General features: G+C 39.8%; 1 protein-coding gene across 5 annotated transcripts in view; it reads left to right on the top strand.

The window, feature by feature from the left end:
* PEX5L (peroxisomal biogenesis factor 5 like) overlaps window positions 1–25,131 on the top strand; it is a 190,469-nt gene that overhangs the window by 104,206 nt on the left and 61,132 nt on the right. For 3 of the 5 annotated variants that reach the window (XM_027876004.1, XM_027876005.1, XM_027876002.1), the window contains 3 exons: window positions 3,418–3,612; window positions 9,302–9,425; window positions 10,239–10,335. In XM_027876004.1, the coding sequence (XP_027731805.1) occupies window positions 3,418–3,612; window positions 9,302–9,425; window positions 10,239–10,335 (416 nt within the window). The remainder of the gene's footprint in view (window positions 1–3,417; window positions 3,613–9,301; window positions 9,426–10,238; window positions 10,336–25,131) is intronic. The other 2 variants (XM_027876006.1, XM_027876003.1) reach the window with 1 other exon arrangement.

Here is a 25,131-nt window from a genome sequence, read left to right on the forward strand (position 1 = left end):
GAAATATGTGTGCATACATATATGATGGCACAATGGATAGAGCACTGGCCTTGGAATCAGGAAGACTCATCTTCATGAGTTCAAATCCAGCCTTAGATACTCGCTAGCTGTGTGACCCTAGGCAAGTCACTTAACTCTGCCTCAGTTTCCTCATCTGTAAAATGAGCTGGAAAAGGAAATGGCAAACCCTCCAGTATCTTTGCCAAGAAAACTCCAAGTGAGATCATAGAGAGTCAGATACAACTGAAAAACAACTTAACAACAAAATATATGTATACACATATATACATGTGCATATATATATGCACATGTATATATAGGTCATGTATATACACATATATATGTGACATACACATGTGTGTGTGTATATATATATATATGCTGGATATATATGCATATATACTGGATTATATATATACACACATATACAAATAAAAATATGTGTGCATGTGTATGTGTGTGTGTTTTATATATGCATATAATACTACCCGGTCTAATTTTAGAAGCCAATTCTTTTCTTCCTCTGCTCCTTAAGTATTTCCTTATTGCTCATATCTCACAGAGTTTCCACAGTGAATTTTTTTTTAACCATCTCCTCTAGAAATGTTGTGTCTCAAACAAGACAAATTGGTACTACCCTAACCTATTCTATGCTATGCAATCCTGAACTCTCTTTGTCCAGACACTGAGCATTTTCACAGATTGTCCTCTGTTTCTAGAATGCCCTCCCTCCTCAGCTTCACCTCCAGTTTCCCTGGCTTCCATTACATCTCACGTAAAGTCCTACCTTCTACAAGAAACTTTGCCCAGTCCTCCTTAATCTTGGTAACTTCCCTCTGAGACTACCTCCAATTTTTGTACACAGTTTGTACACAGTTGCTTACATTTTCTCTCCCATTAGATTGTGAGCTCCCTGAGAGCAGAGGCTGTTTTTTGCTTTCTTTATATCCTCAGCACTTAGCATAGTGCCTGGCACATAGTAGACTGCCTATCCTTACTGCAAGCCAGTGTCTTCCCTTCTGCAACTTTTGCCCACTGTTCCTAGCTATGCCTCCTAGGAACAAATAGAACAAGTCTTAACCACCCTCCAAGAGACTTGGACGTGAGTTTTATAACCTGCCTGAGCCTTCTGTTCTTCCAGTTAAATATTTCCAGTTCCTTCCATCAGTCCTCACACAGCATGACTCTCACCTTTCTGATCACCCTCCTCTGGACACTTTAGGGTTTATCCATGCCCTTCCCAAAATGTAGTGACCAACACTAAAGATAATGCAATTAGCTGTGGTAGGAACAGGGCCTGACCAGATTCATTAAAATCCTGGATTAACATTTATACATGACAGACTTGTCTATACAAGAGGGTACATTTTCAATGTCATGAGTTCAATTTGTCTGGTACATATCACCTTAGAAGCTTTCTCATATATCTGTACCATTGATCCCAAGGTTAAGGGCAATGTGGATGGGCTGACAAAAATCCAACACCATTAGAAGATAGTATTGCCCCAATCTTCCAGTGTAGTAACCCTGTCCAAAAGAGAGAGAGAGAGAGAGAGAGAGAGAGAGAGAGAGAGAGAGAGAGAAAGAGACTAGGCTAGTCTGCTAAAACCTGTTCTTGATACTTCAATACTGGCCCTTGGGAATCGCTGCTTCCTTTTCTAAGTGCTCACAAACCATCCCTTTAATAAGAAAGTCTAGTATTTTGGTGAGAATCAATAGCAAGCTCACTTATCTTTAGTTTGAAGACACCCTAAAAACTAAGATGCCGTATGTCTTTCCTGAGTCCTGTGGCACCTTCCCTGTTAGCCATGATTTTTCAAAACTCTAAAATTGTCTTGGGTTGAGAAAACTATTCAGAAATTTTACCAAAAGGAAAATAGTCAAACATTTATTAGCACTGGAAAATACAAATAGCTTTCTAATAGAGTTGTACAGAAATGGCAGAAGTGGGCTGCCTGATGCAGTAATTCAATTCAATTCTTAAAATCATATATTAAACGACTCTGTACAAACCATTGTTCAGAATGCTGAGTGACCTTCAAAGATTGCAGGAGCGTGGTCCTAGAGCTGGAAGGGGCCTCAGAAGCTGTCGTCCAAACTCCTCCGTGCAAATAAGGAAACTGATATAAAGAGAAGTGAAGATCTTACAATTATGTCTCTGTCCTCAAGAGGCTTACAATCTAATAATGAGCTCCGTGTGACTAGAAGGATGTAATCAGTAGATGGAAGGCAACTCTTAGGAAAATTCAAATAGGATCACAGATCTAAAGTTGGACAGGTCCAACAAAGCCATCTGACCCAAGTTCTTCATTTTTCAGAGGAAATTGAGAATCGGATTGCTAAGTGATTTGTTCACAGTCACACAGGTAGTAAGTAACAAAGCAGAGGATTTGAACCCAGAACCTTCTGACACCAATTTCAGAGATCTTTCCACTATATGAAACTGCCTGCTGGTTGTAGAGGGAATTCTTGTATTCAATAGGAAATGAGGCTATGACCTCAAAGGCCCACTCCAACTTTAACTGGATTCTATGATGTTAAATGATTTATATGCAAGCTCAGTATTGTATTGTGTATTATTTCTTAGGTGAAGAGTGGAAGGGGAAATTTTTCTTAGATAATTAAATTCTGTGGCACTCCTATAACTAAATCTTTACTATATCCCTTTGAGAACATAACCCTCAGTGAGAGATAAGAAAACTGCATCCGAAAATAGTTCTCTGTAAAAGAACAGAGTGTGGTGATAATAAGGGTGATAAGTATCTATAACTCAGGCTGGAGTTCATTACTTTTTCATTTCTTTTGGAACTTCAGAAATGGTAAGGTCACATCTGGCTTTGTGTTTTAATTGTTTTCTGTCACATCAAACACTAGAATATTTCTCAAATGACTCATCTACATGAATCCTAAATCATTTGGGGGGTGGGGTGTTGGGGGGATTCTTTTGGACTGGACCTATGATTTCATCAGTGTGAGGAACTTCAAGTATAGAAACTCCCTTCACCATTATAGGCCAACCACTGCTCTCCAACTTCATCTTAAAGAGTTACCAGGGCACTGAGAGGTAGGTACATTGCTCAGTCACACAGCTAATAGGTATCAGACACAAGAACTGGTTCCAGGTCTTCCTAACTCAAAAGTAGACACTCTATTCACTTCACTTGTATTTGGTTTCTATCTGATCAGAGAGATTCAATACTTATAAATTTATATTAAATCATTAAATGTGAGGTCTTTTAATTTGGTGGGTTCTAATACATATTATAGGTTCAAAATCAATAATGCTTAGCCAACAGAAGCCTTTGTGAAAAAGAAAATCCTGCTATGATTTTAATAGCAGTAAGTGGGACTTAGTAGCAGTAACTATGGTCTAATAACAATAAATTGGTTTAACTTAACATCTAATGTCTGTGACAGTATTATCAACAGGTTTAGATCTCTTGGACCTGAGTGACCCCGTGTCACAAACCCAAAACAAAACAAAGAAGCTAGAGGCTATGCCAAAAGCCTCAAGCCACAAGAAGAAGGCTGATGGCTCTGACCTTATCAGCACCGATGCCGAGCAGAGAGGCCAGCCTCTGAGAATCCCAGAGACATCATCGTTAGACTTAGGTAAGGTTAATCACATTCATATGCTACAGAGGCAGCTGGGCTGTAGCTGTGGATTTGGCTGCCACCATATTCAGCCGTACTGCTAAACAGCCCATGTTTGCTTCACTTGATTCGCACGGCCCCCAGAGCGGTGCACCCTGCAGATGGGCCCTCCTAGTCAGTGCTAAGGAGGATAACAGTTCCCCAGCCATATGTGCCTCACACGGCTTAACATTGCATGAGTGCCAGTGCAACAAGGGAGAAGCTACATAAATAATATAAAAACATGAGCCAAGGTAGGCAGAGCGAGCCAGCTGTGTACGACTGAGATGATTTCACTCATCCTTCATGACATAGGTTGAGAGACAGATATGTTAGTGACTGGCAACTTCATATATAGATTCAAAGAACCACCTGAGTGCAGGCTGAGGTATAAATGAAGACCTCATGGGCCATAGCAGTCACTGACGATTAGAGCACTTGAAGGTCTGTATGCTCAGTATCTCACTTGAACCTCACTACTAATCTGGGAGGCAGGTGTTGCAGGTGCTGTTACCTCCATTGAGCAGATGAGAAGCTAGAAGCCCAGCTCAGAGGATCAGGATCCCAAAGGGACCTCTGATGTCATCTAACCCAACCCCCTCATTTTACAGATTAGAAGACTGAGACCAAGAGAAGTTAAGGTCATGTAGGTTAAGTATATGGCAGCAAGCACTGGGATTTGAATCCAGTCCTCTTTCCACCATACAACTCACTTCATAGGATCATAGATTTAAAGCTGGAAAGCACCTTAGAGATCATCCAGTCTAAAAGTCTCATTTAACAGATGGAGAAACTGAGACCAGCAGTGATTAAGGTCACATAGGTTAAGCATATGGCAGAGCTGGGATTTGAATCCAGTCCTCTTTCCACCATACAACTCATTTCACAGGCTCATAGATTTAAAGCTAGAAGGGACCTTGGAGATCATCCAATCTAAAACTCTCATTTTACAGATGAGGAAACTGAGACCAAAAGAGGTTAAGGTCACATAGGTTAAGTATATGACAGTTATAGGATTTTAATCCAGGTCCTTTAATTTCAGATCCAGTGCTCTTTCCTCCATGTGACTTTTATTTCATAAGCTTGTAGTTTTAAAACTGGAAGGGACTTTCAGATCATCCAATCTAGAGCCTTTATTTTACAGATTAGGAAACCAAGGTTCCAATCATCGTATCATAGATTTCGATCTAGAAGAGAGCTCATAAATCATCTACTCCCACCCCCTCCCTTCACAGGTGAGAAAAGTGAGAGCCACACAAGAAGCAAGAGACAGAGGTAGGATTTGAACCCAGGTCTTTTGACTCCAAATGTAGTATTCTTTCCAATGCACCATTCTAACCTCCGAGAATCATCACAACATCGACTGAGGGCTGGAAGGGACAACTATAAACTCCTTGAGAGCAGACACATTTTCTTTCTGTCTTTGTATGCCCAGTGCCCAGCACAGATCCTGGCACAGGACAGGCACTTAATAAAAGGTCATCAATTCATTATTTGTGTCCCCAGTGCCTAGTACAATGTTTGGCACATAGTGGCCATTTAATAAATGCCAGATGAATGAATCAACAAACCATTTTACAGATGGGGAGACTGAGGCTTAGAGAAAGGGAAGTGGCTTGCCCATGGCCACAATGCTAGGAAGTGTAAGAAATGGAATCCCGTCACAGAACTCTCCTCAAGAGCAGTCACATCTGCTGCAAAGCATTGCCCTTTCTGTCTTCCTCCTTCCTCTAAAGCAGTAGCATTAATGGCTTTCCATTGGCCATTGCAGGCTCCATATCCCTCAAGTCCTGTGCTGCAACAGGGGAATTCTGAAGTTGGTTGTAAGGAGTATGTAAAGGCTTTTTGCCTTCTTATTCCCCAGTTCAAAAACTTACTATAAAAAGAAAGGAAAAAAACACAAAAGTCACTGAAATAGAGGAATTGTCTTTATAGTAAGGGAGAAGGGAGACATGGGAAACAGCATTAATAAATGATCGATGGGTGGTGACAAGGAATGAAAAGGCAATGTTGCACAGTGGGTAGAGCCCTGGCCTTGACATCAAGAAGAGCTTGGTTCAAGACCTGCCTCTGATACTTATTAGTTGTGTGGCCCTGGGAGATTCACTCAACCTCTCTTGAGTCCCAGTTTCTGCAACTGTAAAATGGGCATAATAATAATCAGTCAACAAGCACTTATTATGTGCCAAGACACTGTGCTAAGTGATGGAGACACTAAGAGAGGGGGAAACAATCTCTCTCTTCAAAAAGCTTACATTCTAATAGCACCTTCCTTGTAGGGTAGTACTGAAATCACTACTGTCCATGAAGTATTTTGCAAACCTTAAAGCTCGCATATGTATATCTATAATATGTGTTATCAGATATTATTAGTAGGTCAAGTGTTGCACTAGAGCATGGGAGCGGGGGGAGCAGGAAGTAGAACACTGTTGCTTTGGAATAAGGAAACGTACAGAGACAGAGATACCTTGGAAGAATGGGGAGAATCTCACCAGCCTCTCCTCACTCCTTCCTTCCCACTTCCCTGCCCTCAGACATATACTTTGGCCAAGAATGTACCTGCCATCAACCTGGGGTCACAGAAAACCAAAAGGTTGTGAAACTGTCTCTTGGCCTCTTTCAAATTCAAGACTGTGCTCTGAGTGAAGTCTACGGGAAGGTTTTATTTACCTGTGTTCTTCCCTGGGGAACACAGTGCTGAATCGACTAAATGCAAAGGTTGGAACTTTCCAAAAGTATTAAGCTCTCCTGGCAGGAAGAATAAAGCCAGGACAAAAGCCTCTAGGTTTGACTGAAAGGTGACTGCTACAGCCTTCCCTCCCTATCTCTTCTATCAATCCCCCTTCTTTGGAAGACCAGCTCGTAGACATAACTACTTCATTACCTCCACCCCATCACTGTCTCCTGGCTTGGTACATTCTAAATGAACCAAAAGCACCTAGCAGAACTCTGGCGCTTCTTAGAAAATATCCCATGATGTTCTCTCCATTATAAAATGTTAGAGGTAGAGACAACCTGAGAAACCATCAAATCTAGCAGTTTAATGTAGTGGAAGGAATACTGATTCTGGAGCCGATGGCCTTGGGTTCATATCTTGCCTCTGATGCCTACTCTTTATGTGATCTTGGGGTAACTTGCCTCAACTCCCTGAGCTGCAGTTTCCTTATATGTGAAAGAAGAAGGTTAGACTAGCTGGTTTACAGAGGTCCCTTCCAGTTCTAAATCTATGATAATTTGGAAAATTCTATCCATATCCAGAGAGGGAACTGATGGAGTCTGAATGCAAATAAGAATACTACTTTCACTTTTTTTCATTTTTTTTCCTTTTTCCTGTTTCTTCTTTAACAACATGACTAATATGGAAATATATTTTACATATATAACCTAAATTAAACTGCTTACCCTCTTAAGGAGGAGAGAGGGGAAGGCAGGGAGGGGGAGAATTTGGAATTCAAAGTTTTATTTTAAAATGAATATTAAAATTGTCTTTATGTGTAATTGGATAAAATAAAATGCTATTTAAAAATAAAACAATAAAAATTAATATTAAAAAATCTATGATCGTTGTGCTTTACAGATAAGGAAATAGCAACCCAGAGAGGAGGGTCAATTTGTCCAAATTCATTCAACTTCTTAGCAGCATAGTTAGGACCAGGAGCCAGGCAGTGTGCTAAAACCTTCCTTTATCCTAAAGAATTAGGCCACAGATAAATTTTCTAAGTGTTCTTAACCTTCTTAGTGGCCTCTCTCTTTTCAGTCTCCCTATTATTTTTGCAAATCCCTTCATCCTTGGAAGTAGCAAAATGTCAGGTCTTATTCCCCTTGCATCAATTTATCAGACAAAATTTCCTCCGATGGATGGATTGGCCACCAAACACAACCCAAGGATCTACTCCTCATTACAGCCAGGAAGCCAGCAGCTGGGGGAGGAAATCCTAAGAATTTTAAATTGCTTTTTGGCCTCATAACAATGCTTCTGGAAAACAACTCACCTCCTTGATTACAATCATGACACTAATATGATTTCTTAGTTGTAATTAAACAAGAAAGCAATGAAGACACAGTTACGTAGAAGATAGCTCTACAAATAAACCTCTAGGAGTAATCAAAATACATCTTTCAGTGGTACTCCCCAAAGAGATGAACCATTCTTCTTCAAAGGAAGTTCTTAACCTGGTGTCCATAAACCCCCAAGGGGCCCATGGAGAGATTTCAGGGGTCTTTGAACTTGAATCAGGAAAACAATTTCATCTTTGTTTTCGCTAACCTTGAACTAAAATTCAGCATGCCCTTCCATTATGAATACAGGCAACAATCCACAACAGTATTGGGCTTCACCAAACTGCCAAGTGGATCCATGATGTGCACACACAAGAAGATTAAGAACCCCTGTCTGTTTCTTTCCATTTCTCTGAATGACAGACTTTTTGAGTTGGACAGGAACTCAGCAGCCATCCAGAGGTGGGAAACCCACAGCCTCAAGGCCACCTGTGGCCTTCTAGGTCTTTGGGTGTGGCCTTTTGACTGGGTCCAAGTTTTACAGAAAAAATTCTTTTATGAAGAGGATTTGTTCTGTGAAGTTTGGATTCAATCAAAGGGCCACACTTGAGGACCCTAGAGGGCCACATGTGGCCTCGAGGCCTTGGGTTTCCAACCCCTTTACCCCATACCCCCCAAAAAGTTCTCTACAACATCCCTAGCATGTGCTCCCCCAGCCTCTTCTTGAAGATCTCCAGGAAAGGGGTACCCTTTACCTCTACCTTATTGTATTTGGGGATGGTTCTTGCTTTAAGGACAGTTGTCCTTAGATCAAGCCTACAACTGCCGTTTTACAATTTCCATGGTTTACTCTAGGTCTGATTTCTGGGACCAAGCAAAACAATCCTAATTTCTCTGCTTGATGGCATCTGTTGCTAGAATTTGGGAACTCAAATCACCGTATCAAAATCATGTATCATGAGTAGGCTAATGAGCATGGAAGGGGAGCAGGTGTGGTGGAAAGATCTATCTTGGGCTTTCTCTGCAAGGTCAAGAAAGTCACTTCAGTTTTGTAGGTCACTGTTATGCTCACCCAGTTACCTGGTCAAGTAAGTAGTTTCCCAGAGCCTCAGCATATCGCTTTGTTAGAAATAAATGTAGGTAGTGAGACTATTATCATTTGGGAATGAATGTTCTTTGGAGGGGATACACTAGTTTGAAGATAATCCCTTAATAAAAGGAACTAGTGTCTCTCCAGTAGCTATAAAGGTCTGCTGTTGGTTGTTCTTTTAAAAAAAAAAATTTAATCCTTCATTCATATAATAGCTCATTTCTTTCCTTTAAGGTTTTACTTTAAGGTTTGCCAAGCAAATGGCAAAAATTACTTCATCTGACCCTCACTGTTCTGAAGTTGTTACTATTTAAGACTCCATTTTACAATGAAGAAACTGAGGCTCAGAGAGGTTGAGAGGGTTGCCCACCATCACAGAGCCAGTGTTGTAGGCAAGATTTGAACCTGGGTTTTTCTTACATCAAGTTTCGTGTTCTATAAACCTTAATACCATCTATAAATGTTAGTTGCTGTTACCATTACACTGCTCATGCATTTGGGAGGGGAAAGAGAAAGGAGACAGTTCGTTAAGTTTTTTCCACAGTTCAATTATTCAAATAATCTTCTTTCTTCCACTAGATATTCAGACACAACTGGATAAATGGGATGAAGTTAAATTTCATGGAGACAGAAATAGCAAGGTCCATGCCATGGCAGAGAGGAAGTCAGCATCATCCAGGACTGGATCAAAAGAACTTTTATGGTAACATCAGAATTGAAGCCATTTGGTTCCACCAACATGTATTTAGGAAGGGCCTACCATGTGTGAGGCAGTACAAATATCTGATCACACAATTCTAGGTCATGACAAAAAAAAAATTTAAAAAGGGGTCCATCCGGTTATTTAGTGCCATGTATGTTTTCATTCGTAGGCAGATGGCTGCAAAATTGACTAAATTGGCCCGATGTGCCCAGATAGTTCTGCTTCAGAAAACTGGTCTATGGTTGTTTAGATATCGATGGTTTTTTCTTTTAATTACATTCTCTGGCCACACTGGTCACCCTCATTTATATTAATTTACATATTAGGACCATTCTGTGTTGCTGAGGACTGAAAACCAGCAACACTTTTCAAGTTTTTCAAAGCACAAAATGTTCCTGTCTCCAGTTACTCCTATGCATCTCCACTCAGAATGACATTTTAGTGTTGTACAAGGATAAAATAACACTTGTAACATTGGGTGAGAAGTGTCCTAAGAAAAGCAATATTTGTTTAATAAGCCAGCCTAGCCTCTGAATGGACATTGTTAGAGCTGTTGTTTATTTTCTGCACATGATTGGACAGAACCCTGGATCGATCTTAGAGCAGTGGGGCTTCATATTGCCGTCACACATACTAAACAGAGCCAAGTAGACAGGATGGATAATCTTCTTCATCAAAATCCCATTGAGGACTCTATTAACCAACAAATAGCATTTAAGCCAAATTAACTAGGATTCTTGGTTGGTCATCTGTAGGAGAGCTGTATTTTATGTTTCTCAAGCTACACAAATTGATTAAACTCTTTCCTTGTAGGTCTTCAGAGAGTAGATCTCAGCCAGAACTGACTAGCGGGAAAAGTGCCCTCAATTCTGAGTCGGTTCCAGATTTAGATTTAGTGCCTCCAGCACAGGTAACAAAACCAATTTTCCTTCTCTTCCAACCATGATCTTTGTTCAACTTTTTAAAATGTGTTCTTTTTAAATAGGAGGTAGTTGATGATAAAGTCTATCTGGATAATATTGACAAGGTTTGAAACGTGTCCTGCATATTGTGTTCCATTGTGTTCTCAGTCTTCTCGTTCTTGGTGCCTTAAATAACTGACTTTATATTTAGCTGAAAGATGTGCTAATGAAATTCACTGTGTACCTCACACTTTTTTCCCCTTGTTCCACCATTTACTGTTCCATGATTTTGTGATACAGAATCTGTTCTACTCTAACATTCCCACTATTTATGTAACAAAACACAAGAAAAAGGAAATTGCATTTGGCGTGTTCATTCAGATTTTGACTGTGGCACAAGGTAGTATAAATCAGTGTGCTCATTAGCTGGCAGGCAGGAGTGAAAAGAAAGTAGAAAAGAAAAGTTGGTTCTGCATTTCAGCAGTGATTGGACCATCACTGCACATTTGACACTAAAGGTGGTCTGAAGACAGATGATGGATGCAGGCTGGTCACTTCACATTCTATTCAGTCATTCAATAAGCACTTATGGAGGTGTAGAATGTAAGCTCCTTGAAGGCAGTCACTATTTCTTTTTTGTTTATGTCCCCGGAGGCTAGTGCGGTGAATGTAATATTGTAGCCATTTAATAGAAGTATTTTGAGATAGCTAGGTTACACAGTAGATAAAGCTCTGGACCTGCCTCAGACACTTATTATCTATGAGACCCCAGGCAAGTCCCTAACCTCTTTATGCCTGTTTCCTCAGCTGTAAAATGGGGACAGTAAAAGTACTACCACCCAGGGCTGTTGTGAGGATCAAATGAGATCTTGGTAAAGTACTTAACACAAAGCCTTGAAATATTACATAATATCCGTCAATGGTTTTAGACTTTGTTGGAACTGGCTCTTTATTTTGTCTTATTTTACCTGAAAAATAATTGCCTCCCTTGTCTTTGATAAAAATGACTCACTGACCTCTGCCTTATGTGAATCAGCCACAATTTGAAGTCCTTTTTTGGCATATCAATGAATTGGAAAGGAAGGAAGATTTTCCTGGTCAAAAGTTAGAGAAGGAAGAGGGTTAAAGACAATATGCCTGTCCAAGAAAGGGATTGACTGAGATCAAGTCAGCAGAACTAGGAGCCAGTCAAAGATCAGTTAGTCACCAAGGATCTGTACCATGTGAAAGAAGATCAGGCAAAATCCCAGCACTGAGTGGCACATCTGAAGGTCATAAAGTGTGCCTCTGCCCCTCTGCAATTTTACCGGAACAAGAGCCAGAAAACCATTTCTATGTCTCCTAGAATATATTTGATGCAATTCATTGAAATGAAATGCTCAAGAAGGACTGCAAGGTCAATAAACATAGCAAGCCTTTTATTAAGCACCTACTATGTGTAGAGCACTCTGGTAGGTGCTAGAGATACAAAGACAAAAATGAGTGCCTGCCTTCAAGGAGGTTACATTCTAACAGGAAAGCCAATGTGTGCATACTTAGAAAACAGATACAAAGGAACCTTGGGGCAGGTTGGAGTAGAGGTGGGGGAGAAGGAGTGGTGGACAGCAATATCAGCCTGGACTGTTGGACAGAAAAGGATACCTGCAGAAGGTAATGATTGAGCTAAAAAGAAGCCTGGGATTCTAAGAGACAGAAGGGAGAAGAGAAATTTGCAAGTGCAAAGGAATTTATTTGTGTGTGATTTTTATAGTATATAATCTCTATTCTCAGGGAGATTCCTAAAATTTCATTGTTGCTATCCCAAAACATATTATCTCCTTTTTGTGTGTGAAGCAATCAGGGTTAAGTGACTTGTACAGGGTCACACAGATAGTAAGTGTCAAGTGTCTGAAGTTGGATTTGAATTCAGGTCCTCCCGACTCCAGGGCTGGTGTTCTATGTACTGTACCACCTAGCTGCCCCAAAACATGTTATTTCTTAGTCTTCTCTCCTCCTCTGATTCTTTTCTTATCCACTTCCTTTCATTGGTAAAGATCCCTTACTCTGGGACTATATAATCATGAAAATGTTATTATTTTTGGTTCAGACCTGGAATTTCATCTGAGTAGGACACTCCCAGAAAAAACCCTCCCTCAAATAAGCAACTCTTCTGAAACATAAGAGTCTTAAAGCATTGCCTGGAGACCTTAAGGTTGAGTGACTTGCCCAGGGTCACACAGTCAGTATAAGTCAAAGGCAGGATTTGAACCTATATGGCAAATCCCCATAGTACAATTGTAGATCCAAAAATATCATTATTGATAAATAAACTGGGCTGGGATTGGAGCACCACTACAGAAAAGTCTATCACTCACAATCTCTCAGAGTATAGAGCTCCAAAAATTTAAGAACAACATTGTTATAGATGTCACCACACCAAACTCTCATCACTTCCAAACCACATGAAACAAAGCTCTGGAAATACAGACATTTAGAAGAAATCAAAACTGTGTGTGGAAAAAGAAAAAGAACCCATCATGGCTATAGTGCTGTTGCAAAGCACTCAACTTCCTTTGTCCCATTTGAATCACACAGCTTGAGAGGTAGATGCTATTATTATCCTCACTTTACAGATGGGGAAATGGAGGCTAAGAAGTTTAAGTGATTTTTCCCAAGGTTACCCAGCTAATAAACATTGACAATAACATTTGAAGTCAAGACTTCCTGGATTCAGGTCCATCACTCTATCTGCCCTCCCATGTTATTTTCTTCAGTTCACTCAAAGAGGAAGTGAATCATAACACTAAGAATCGAATTCAGCTTCTCTAACTCCAGGTCGTAGATCAAACGAGCTAACATATATAAAGTGCTTTTGCATCCTTGAAGTGCTATAAAAATGCAAGCAATTATTATTACAGCCTCATCAGTTTAGAGCTGGAAGGAATATCAGAAGCTAACCCTAGTCCAATTCTTTCATTTTACAAATGAAAAAGCTGAGGTGCAGAGATGGAGAAACTTGCCCAGCATCATAGAGTGATAGATTTAGGGCTGTGAGGGGCCTCAAAGGGGACCTGCATCCACTGCAACCCTTTGATTTTACACATGAGGAAACTGAGGCAACAGAGAAGATAAGTGTTTGCCCAAAGCCAAGAGTTAGCAACTGGTACAAACAGAATTTGACCCCAGGTCAGTTGACCTCCCCCCCCAAGCAAACTCTCTTTCTCCATACCCCCCTTTCTCTTCTCACTAAACCATACTGCTAGAGACCCAGGAAGATAGGGAAGTGATAAGAGATGGTAAAAGTAATTAGAAATCTCTGTTGCATTACCAAGTAGTCAGTCAATAAGCATTTACTCTATGCCAGGCACTGTGCTAAACACTAGGGATGCAAAGAATGGCAAAAACACCGGCCTTGCCCTCAAAGAGCTTACATTCTACCAATGCCCCCACCCCAGGCTCCCCAATAGGAAAATCCTAGGTTGCTGTTACAAGCCCTTGCCTGGAACCACGAATATAGATTCTTTGTTTAAGATTCCAAGGCATGTAATTTTTTATGCATAATGAATGTACCATGAAAAACATCTTTTCTTCCCATGTGCTCTTTCTAAATATATCCTCTTTTGAAATGACAACTTTTCCTAAAGCCAAATCGAGATGTGTCTTCATAGGTACCTTGGAGATTTGCACTCTGCAGAAGTAGGTGTTGCCCATTACATAAACCTGCATCCTTGGGACAATTTAATGCAGCAACCAAATGTTTGTTTGAGCAGCCGAGGAGGCTTGGTGGGAGGCAGGACATTATATGCCTCCTTGAGGGGGAGGAGGATTAACTGGGGTCATCAGTTACCATAGGAACACAACATTCCCTTGCCTTACTAATACACCACTGATTCTCCTGCTGGCTGCCTGGATGCTTGCTTACACCATCTTCATTCTACCTAGTACAGGTGTCCCTCTGGTTACACAAGGCATGTTTCTGTAAGACGAAATGCATACTAAAGACATAAGGAAACCCTTCACTGCTTAAGTGATTCCCATAGTGAATATATAGCAGCTAGGTGGCGCAATGAATATAGCACACAGCCTGGAGTCAGGAAGACTCAATTTTGTGAGTTCAAATCTGGCCTCAGACACTTCCTAGCCTTGTGATCTTAGGCAAGTCATTTGACCCCATTTGCCTTATTTCCTCATCTGTAAAATGAGTTGTAGAAGGAAATAGCAAATCACTCTAGTATTTCTACCAAGAAAACCCCAAATGGGGTCACAAAGAGTCAAACACAACTGAAATGATTGGACAATAACAAAGTGGTTTGTCATTTCTTGTCAAGAAAACCCCAAAATGGGGTCACGAAGAGTCATACATGACTGGAAAATGATTGAACAACCAAAATAGCGAATGTATGCTCATGGAGGTCAGAGCCTGTTTCATTTTTTGTCTTTGTAACCCAAACACAGTGCTTGGCACCTGATAGATATTTGTTGAATGGATAAATGAATGAACTTCTGTGTTGAAAGTCACTTCAGAGGCTACCATTCCCCACAAGTGGTCATTCAAACCTCCATTAGGAGAGAGTTCCTATCACACAAGGAAGCCCATTCTAATCTGGGGTGGGGAGAGAGAGAGAGAGAGAGAGAGAGAGAAATATATATATTATATAGAGAGAGAGAGAGAGAAGGATGGATGGATATATAGATAGATAAAGAGATAGTAAATGTGTACATGAAGAGATAGAAAGCAAAAGAGGCAACTCTAGATTTGGCATTCATTAAGTACTTACTATGTGCTAGGCACTGTGCTAAACTCTGGGGATCAAATCAAGAAATCAAGACAGTTACTGCTCTCAAGGAGCTTACATTCTAATGGGGGAAGACAATGTATAAAGGGGAACTGAAAGGGAGGGAGGACAGTACTCAAATGGGGATGGGGAGAAGCAAGACAACTGCTGAGGAGGTAGAGAAGATGATGGGAAGTAGTGCAGAGGCCTGGGCCCTAGCAATATACTTCTGTAGCATTAGGAGTCTTTTTTATTAAGTTAATAGTCACTTCCTGATTTATCTCCTTGTTTTTTGATTTGTATACTTACTTATCAAATTTGCTCAAGACAAGGAAATGTGTAATTATGATGTAATCTATGGCTCAAGGTCTCAACTCTAAGCTGACATAGAATATAGTAATAACTCAGTAAAGTTCCAATCTCGTCTCTGGGCATCAAGTCCTCAGAAATATCTGAAATTTCTACTCTTGTCTTGCTAGGAATCCTGCTCCTATGCCACTTCTTTCAAGCAATATGGCTCATAAATATTTCACAAGGAACAAGTTCGTTTAAGACAGGAGTAAAGGGAGAGGAGTAACACAGACACTCTTCTTCTTCAGTAATTTTCCTCACCTCAAGCTTTCAAAAGTATTCGTCCCATCTTCATACCAGATGGGAAAGATTTCAGAAGGACTCAGCTTGTTGCATAACTCTTCTCTTTGTCTCTCTTGGGCCTGCTCACCATTCTCCTTCATTCTGGGGGCAGCCCTTTCCTAGATTCTTCAATCCTCTCTCAGGCCATAGTGTCCATAGGCTCTGATAAAGATCTCCCTCCATGTCTCAAAGCAGATTGGCTGCCATCATACTAGCTGTTCATAGCAACAAGTTGATACAGGACAGCAAGTTTTTCCCTTATCCCAGGGTTCAGGCACCAGTTTGAAAGAAGGGTCCCTCAGATAGTCTCACTGCAAATGTGATTTAGATTAATCAAAAAAATTTGGATTAAAAACCCATATATGCTTTAAATGTGTTCAGAGTATATCTTCATTTTCTACATTGAAAGCACATAACAGAGTCCTTCTAATAGCTTGTAAAGTCATGGATTTAGAGTAGGAAAAGAGTTGTTCAACCCTCATATTTTGCAGTTGGAGAAATTATAACCTAAGAGATCAATCGACTTCCCCATCTTTATGTATGTAATAAATAGCTGATACAAGATTATTACCTCACAGAACCACAGAAATTAAGAGTAGACAGGGATCTCAATGACCATCTTTTTCAACCTGTATGTGAAAAGGATCCCCACTAAAACATGCCCAGCAAATGGTCACGCCTAACAATTTCCAAGGAGGAGAAAGCTGCCAGCTCTCAAGGAAGCCCATTCCATTTTGGATAGGCATTGTTGTTACTTAATTCTAACAAATGTAAGAGTGAGAAGCATAATGAATAGAGACCTGGCCTCTGAATCAGGCAGCAATGATTTCCAGCCCCTTCTCCAACATATATTGGTTGTGTGATCCTGGGCAAGTCACTTACCTGTTGAGATCTCCAATCACCACTCTAAGGCTATAAGCTGCATCAGAAGAGGGACTTTCCTCATTGGAGAGTACCCTATTCCATTGAAATCATAGTTTCAGCCTCTATTTTTATATTTAGTCATAACATATTTAGAGAGACAGTGTGCTACAGTAGAAAGATCAGGGGTGTAAAAATGTTTAGCAGGAACTCCAAAAGGCACGGCATAGTTTTAAGTTTAATCTGCGTTGTTGACGTTTTTCCTATCACTTTCTTAAGTCTAGAAGGTTAGCAAAACAATAAGCCAAGCTGTGATTTGTAACACTTGCCCATTTCCGAGGCGTAAATGCTCACACTGAAGATCTAATAATTGGTTCTCCTCAGCCAGTTTGAGCCAGTTTGAGCCAGTTTGGCTCCAGCACACCACTTGAAAAAGTTCCTCAGCTTTGAGTCAAAGACACAGTGAGCAAGTCACTTAATGTCTTTGACACAGCTTACTCATCTTCAAAACAGGGGCCATAATACTTAGAATTGTGAGGAAAGCCTTTTTGTTAGTCTTAGAACTGCAGAAATAAGAGTTGCGATTATTCAAAGTAAGGAACCTTGAAAAGAACGTGGAACATTATCATTCAGCCTTTTCAATCATGTCCAGGTCTTCATGACCCCATGTGGGGTTTTCTCAGCAAAGATACGGGAGTGGTTTGCCATTTTTTTCTCCAGTTCACTTTACAGATGAGGAAACTGAGGCAAACGGGATTTGTCCTGTATCAACTTCTGCCTAGGGTCACATAGCTAGCGAGCGTCTAAGACTGGATTCGAACTCAAGAAGATGGGTCTTTTTGATTCCAAGCCCAGTGCTCTATCTCAGTGCCCTGTATGTAAATTACCAGCTATGTAAATTAGCCATCTCTCTGAAATGATGAAAAAAATCAGGCAAACAGTTTATGGAATTTCTATGTGGAAATAAAAAGGAAATGGGAATTAAAGATATAAAATTAGTGCTTTCAGTGAGCAGCCAAATCCATGCTCAGTTATTTCATTTCCCACATTAGGGGCTGGGAGTACCAGTTACCAGTCAGACTCATGCCCATGGGAGTCTGAGTACCATCTGAACACATGGGAACAAACCTCCTCTTTGGTTTTATTTTCTGCGATTGAGATCCCATCTACTGATTTCACTACCTTTTCTCCAACAATTCTATATTTTATTCATATTTCCATGAGGTTGGCATTAAGTAATCAAGATTCAGAACAAATTAAACAATTAAGAAATAAATGCAGTCTTCTTTTTTTTTTTCAAACAAATGAGTGACATGAAAAGAGGAAGGAGTATGTGTTCATCCTTTTAACAACCTTGTTTTTAACTCCAGAAACTTTATGGTCTCTTAATTTGTAGCTGAAGGCTTTTTTTTTCCATAGGTAAACTATTGTTGCTAATTATTAACATGGTCCGCACCATCTTTGTTTGAGGATCATTATGGCTGCCTGCATTGGCATCAAGGAGAGAAGCTTCCATCAACATGGTCAGTGGAGCTATGAATTACTACAGCCATTTTGAAAAGCGATTTGATCTGTGCAAATAAAGTGATGAAAAAGTATAATAATCCTTTGACCTAGACAGTCCACTGCCAAGCTTATACCCCAAAGAGGTTACTGATAAAAATAAAGTTCCCACATACATCGAAATATTTATAGCAATGCTTTTTATATTAATAAAGAATAGAGGTAAAGCAGATGCCCATCACTTGGGGAATAGCTAAGCAAATTGTGGTACATGAATGTAATGGAATATTACTATGCTATGAGAAACAAGGAATATGACAAATACAAGGAAGGAAAGATCTACATGAAATGATGCAGAGTGAAGTTAGCAGAGCTGAGAGAACAGCACACACGATGACTACCACATTGTTAATAGAGCAGCAACCACAAAACAATCAGAAATGAATGTGAAATGACAAAACTTGGTCCCCTAAAAGATACATGAGAAGACGCCTCCTTCCACTCCTTTTTCTTAGTCTCTTTTGCGGGATCTTCATCCATGTCATGCCTACTAACTATGACTTTCCCCAAGGCTCTATCCAGGGCCCTCTTCTCTTTTCCTTTCATACTCTCTCCTTTGGTGACCTTATCAGCTTTCTTGGGTTCAGTGATCATCTCTATACAAATGATTGCCAGATCTATTTATATGGCCTTAGCATCAGTCCACATCACCACCTGCCTATTGGACATTTTGAACTAGATGTCCTGTAAGCATCTCAGACTCAACCTGTCCAAAACAGAACCCATTACATTCCCACTTCCCCTCTAATTCTCTCTGCTTCTGAACTTATAATGTTGAAAGTACCACTATTTTTCCAGTCATTTAGTTTCAAAATCTGTGTCATCCCTGACTTCTCTGTCTCTTGCTCACCCCGTATGTCTGATCAGTTGCCAAATCTTGTAACTTCTTCCTCTACAACACCTCTCACATATATTCCTTTTTCTCCACTCATACAGCTACCACACTAGATTAGACTGTTATCATCTCTTGCCTAGACTATTGAATTGACTTTCTAATTGTTCTCCCTTGAAACAGCTAGGTTGCACAGTAGTTAGAACCCCAAGCCTGGTGTTGGGAAGGCTGGAGTTCAAATCCAGCCTTAGACACTTATTAGCTCTTTGACTAGCTGGGTAAGTGATTTCTGTTTGTTTCAATTTCCTTATCTGTAAAATGGGATGATAATAGCTCCTACCTCCAGAGCTATTGTGAGGATTGAAATTGTAAAGTACTTGGCACAGTGCCTGGCATATAGTAGATACTGTATATTATTACATCAATCCATCCCCCCCTCAGCAACCAAAGAGTAGGCTTACCTATGTCATCCCCTTAATTAATAAATCACAATGGCTCCCTCTCACCCACAAGATGAAATATAGAACGCTTTGGCATTTAAAGTCTTCTGCTTTCCATGACATTCTACTCCCCTTCACACATTATGATCCAGTCATACTGGCTGGCTTGTTCCTTAAACATGACACCCCATCCATCTCCAGTCTTGTTTCTTTGTCCTGGCCTTCTCCATGCTTGGAAGCTCTCTCCTCACCCCCAGTCTCTGACTCTTAGTATCACTAGCTTTCTTCAGACTAAGTTCAAGCACAGCTTCCTAGAGGAGGCCTTTCCTGCTTCCCACTGCCCTCTCCCCAATTGTTAGCATTACTCCTCTCAGATTGCCTTCCATCTACTCTGTGTTTATCTTGTATGTAGCCTGTATTTACATACATGCTTTCTTTCCTATTGTACTATAAGCTCCTTGAGGGCAGGTTCTGTTTTATTTCAATTTATTGTTTTTGTTTTTTTGGCTTTTTTATTTATTTTATTTTTAATTATTTTCAATTTCAATTATTTTCAATTCATGGAACAAAACAAGCATTTCTATAACAGTACCAAAAAAGATGATTGCTCATGAAACTGCAAATCTACCATGTACAACTTGCTGTTCCCTCCAAATATACAACAAAGTTATCAGGTAAATTTCTATTTTTTTCTCTTTTTCCCTCCCCGCCACCCTAGAGATGGCTACCATTAGACAAAAATCGATATTTATGTAAAATTATTCTGTACATACTTCTATTTATCCATTCTTTCTCTAGATGCAGATAGCATCTTTCTTCATATGCCCTTTATTTTAATTTGTGTATTTATAGTAGTCAAAATCACTTACTCAAAGTTGTTCTTAAAACAATATTGCTATTCCCGTATAGCATGTTCTCTTGGTTCACTTCGCTCTTCATCATTTTGGGCAAGTCTTTCCGTGACTTTCTAAGATCATTGAGCTCATCATTTCTTACAGCACAGTGGTGCTTGGCACAGTACTTGGCACATAGTCAGCATTTAATAAATGCTTGCTGATTGGCTGATTGACTAATTGCTGAGCTTAGTTGTTTCTGTCTGCTAGAGAAGTATGGATGCTATCAGTGCTCTTGAAATTTTATCATCCTGGCACAATACATTGATCATAATCATGGTCCTGCAATCAGCCTGTCATCTAGAGATAGGAGCACCTGAACCTTATGAAATACATACATAAGAAAGCCATTCTGAAGGTGACACAGTTTTAAAGTTTCTTGGGGATATCTTCAAGACATGTCAAAGAATGGAAGATTGCAAAGTGTGAAAGAGACCAAAGTCTGTTCTATTGCCATAAAACCAAATGTGAAAGAGAAGACAGTAGCTACTACTGATCCATGTGTCTACTTTCTATATAGTCTTTATGAAAATATGATTATGAATGGATTGAGAGAATTCCTGGTGAAAATACAAGACAAGTTCAGGCAGGTATTACCAGGTGATTTTCCACAAGAGAGTACATCTTGACTGTCACACAATTGACTGGAAGGTGTTGAGAATACAAAAGCCACTGTGGTTATTGTTTGGTGATTTTCAAAAACATTCTTCTCTATAGAATGAGAGCTAGTCTTGAAATCTACTTCAACAAGGTCTCTTTTGTCAATGTGATAAGACTGCACAAGAGCCCTTGACAGATGTAACCATAGAGGTAATTTTGTTCAACAATCATGAGAATTAATATCTAGAAATGCATTCAATAGCAACTATGCTCCCCACTGGTGTTCCCCTGTGTCAAGAAGGATGTTTTCTGCAAAGTTCAACTAGAAGAGAGATTCCCTATAACTGCTCATGTTCACCAGAAGCTCCTTTTGGCAGATGGTATTATACTGCTTTCCTCAAGCCCCTCAGTCCTTCAGGGCTTCTTCATTCTGATCCATGTTCACTCAAAAGAGATTGACCTATGATACCCCACAGAAAGTGACCTATGATACCCCACAAAGCATGTTGCCCAGATTATGACATCAAGCTGGATGGGTAGCCCTTTGTGAAATAAGTCTATCAGTGTTTGCATCTTGGTTAGGCACTGTTGTTGGACAGTGAGCTGGACCCAAAGGTAACAAGGAGTTGAAAACAAACCAGATCAAATTTGGGAGGTTGTACAGCACTTTCAATGATTCTCAACTGCTCCCATTCACAAATGCCTATCTTAGGACCAATATTTTCCCAGGGATACTTTATGGTTGTGAATCATGGCAGGACTCACCAAAAGGAAAAATTTTCTTGACAAGCTTTGACTTTGGGTACAAGTCCTTTCTGTCTTCTCTGTTCTGTATAAAAAAATTGTTCTGTATTCCATTCCATTAGCTTGATGCTTGCAAGGGAACTGAATGCTCCCGGAGGAGAGCTAGAAATAAGGCAAAACCGGATGTTCCCAGAGCAGGAACACTGGGTAGGAACAATAGAAAGCATGCTAATAATGGAGAAGGTACCCCATCAAGGGCAGCATGGAGTAGTGGAAAGAGTGCAGGTCTTAGAATCAGGAAAATGGGGGTTTAATTCCCACATCAGATACTTAACAGCCATGGGACCATGGGCAAGTCACTTAACTTCTCTTTCTTAGTTTTCTCACCTATAAAACAAGGAGGCTGGACACAATGACCTCTAAGGTCGCTTCCAGATCTGACTCTATTATCCAATAATCCTAAAATCCAGGCTGTTTGTCCTAATCAAGTCCCAGGTAATCAAATTAGTAGCAGTAATAATAACAAAAAAATAATAATAGCTGACATTTACATAGCACTTAAAAGTTTGTCTAGGTCTCTGTATACATTCAGGGAATGAGAGTGAATCTCATTTCATCAATGTTAGCATTAGTAGAGAAATAAGATACAAATAAATGTAGGATTTTTTTTCCCCTTAGGATAAAATTGAATTATAAAAATAGAACTAAGGAGCACATAATTCATTCCTAAACTCTCTACTTTAAATAGGCCTTCACTTTCAAACTCCTTTAACATCACAGAATCCAAGAGTTTGAAAGAACCTTCTCTTAGTGCTGATTATTCAATGTTGTTAACATCCAGGAGGAGGGAGGGAAATTCTGCCCTTATTCCTTTGGAGAATTTAATACCCTCACATTCAATTAGCATAATCCAATCAAGGAAATTCTGTTTGCCTTTTACCAAGGCATATCTATCAGTAGGTTAACTTTAAGGTCCTACATTAAAACACAAAGTAAGATTTTAAGATGCTGTATTTGACCTTAGAGGACTTAGAGGATGTGAGTTCACATCCCTGTTCTGTTCTATACCACCTATGTGACCTTGGGCAAGTCACTACCTCCTCCTTGAGCCTCAATTTCTTCATCTGCAAAATGAGGGGCAAAATAATCTCTAATGTCCTTTTCAGCTCTATATTCTATGAAAATAACTGAGATATATGAAGGTCTATAAGTATCTCTGTGTGTGTTTGTTCATTTATTTATTTGTTTGTTTGTTTATTTATTTGTTTGTTTGTTTGTATATACTCAACTATGTTGGCAGCTACAATTGCCAGATGTCAGGACCAGAACTTACAATAAGAACAGTTGTTTTTGCTGTTTCTCCTGCAACATATACAAGTCAAGGCATAGACTAAACTGGAATTTCTAGACTAAGCAATAATAACCCAAACATCCCATTACCTCTATAGCTGTTTCCAGTTTCACAGACACTTTCTGCCTCTGCTATAATTAAGCTTTTTTTAAAGAGTGTATTGGTTAAGAGTAAAATAGATTTCTTTTCCCCATGTGTTCTAATCCCCATTTCCTTCTCACTCCTGAACCAGCATTTCTACACTCACACTGCTGAGTTGCTCAGGTTTCAAGAAGCCTTTCTTTGAGTGCTGAGGCTGGCTTGAAATTGCCTGCATTTGCATTCAGTATTCAGCTCCATAATGAATATTATTTACTGTATTTTGACTGAAAGGAGAATTCATGGGATCATAGTTTCAGAGTTGGAAGGGACCTTAGAGGTCATCCAGTTGAACCTCCTCATTCTGCAGTTGAGGAAACTGAGGTTAACAGAAGCAGTAAAGTAACTTGTCCCAGAGTTACATACCTAATAAATATCTGAGGCAAGATTTGAATTCAGGGCTTCTAGATTCTAAATCCAACATTTTAGCTATTACATTGGGCTTCTTTTTTTTAAATAGAAAATATTAGCTAGATGCTTCCTATATTCACAGAATCACAGAACTCCACAGTAGGTTTGAAGTTCAGAGGTCAACCCCCATACTCTGTCTCCACTGCAACCTCCTTGAGACCAGGGGCTGTTTTTGCTTTTTTTTGCTGGCTAAGCACTGGAGATCTAACTGACAAAGGATCTACTCTCCAACATCAATTGATCAATCAGATAAAGTCAATCAATTAAATGCCAGGTACCAAAGTACAATAACAAAAGTCAAACAGGCCCTGCCTTCAATAAGTGTGTATTCTTTGGGGGGAAAACAATACATACATAAGCAAATATGCACAATATAAATATGAGGCAAATATTTCGGGGAAAGACAATAGTAACAAGATGTTCAGCAACTTTTGGGGATCAGCAACTGTTCCCCAAAAGTGTGCCTAAAGACTTTCTACTTCTCAAAGTAATATAAAGCATGCCTCTTAACTAAGAATTCTGCAGTCACAATAAGATTCTAGTCACATTTACAGTTTTGAGTCAAAAAGAAAACATAAATTGCAACACCAGCATCCTAGGAGACCTCCTCTTCTTGCTAAACAGTAACCTTTCCCTCCTGCAATCTATAATCCAGACTGGTTTTGAAACATTGATGACCTGGGAGCCAGACACAGTAATGGAGCCTTGTTAGGCATTTGCCTGGTGAAAGGCTGATCATCTTTCACCAGTGAAAATGTACCTTAGAACAGAAATATTAGTACATGACATGGCCTTTTATTGTACTAAGGCAGACTTTAGAAATGCTCCAGGACTGCCTATCAGGACTAGTCACTGCTTCAGAGGGACTGATTACCTGCCTGACACATCATTTTTATTGTTCAGTCCTGTTTCAGTCATGTCTGACTCTTCATGATCCCAATTGGGGTTTTCTTGGCAAAGACACTAAAGTGGTTTGCCATTTCCTTCTCCAGCTCATCTTACAGATGAGGAAACTGAGGCAAACAGGATTAAGTGACTTGCCCAGGGTCACACAGCTAGTAAAGATGGTTTTGAACCCCAAAGATAAATCTTCCTAACTCCAGGACTGGTGTTCTATCCTAGCTACCCTAGCTGATACATCATAAGATCATAGGTTTATAGCTGGAAGGTATCTTTGAGATCATCTAATTTAAATCCCTCTCTATTTTACAATTGTGAAAACTGAGGCATCAAAGGGGTTCAGTGCTTTGCCTAAGGCCACACAGAGGAAGTAAATGGGGGAGCTAGGATTTGAACCCAGGTCTTCTAACTTTGAAGTTCAGCTCTCTTTCCCTTGTACCATGACCTGTTCTTCAGACAGATAGATAGACCATCAGTCAATCAACAAGCATTTTTTAAGTTCCTGCTTTGTGTCAGGCACTGTGGTAGAGGTACAAAGAAAGGTAAAAGAAATCCCTGCTCTCAGGATAGATATTTAGATAGATGAAAGAGAGAAAGAAGGAAGACAAGGAAAGATATAGAGAGAAAGAAAGAAAAAAAGGAAGGAAGGAAGGAAGGAAGGAAGGAAGGAAGGAAGGAAGGAAG

Source organism: Vombatus ursinus, unplaced genomic scaffold (assembly GCF_900497805.2).
Source record: "Vombatus ursinus unplaced genomic scaffold, bare-nosed wombat genome assembly UNPS02014810.1, whole genome shotgun sequence".
Classification (NCBI taxonomy): Eukaryota; Metazoa; Chordata; class Mammalia; order Diprotodontia; family Vombatidae; genus Vombatus; species Vombatus ursinus.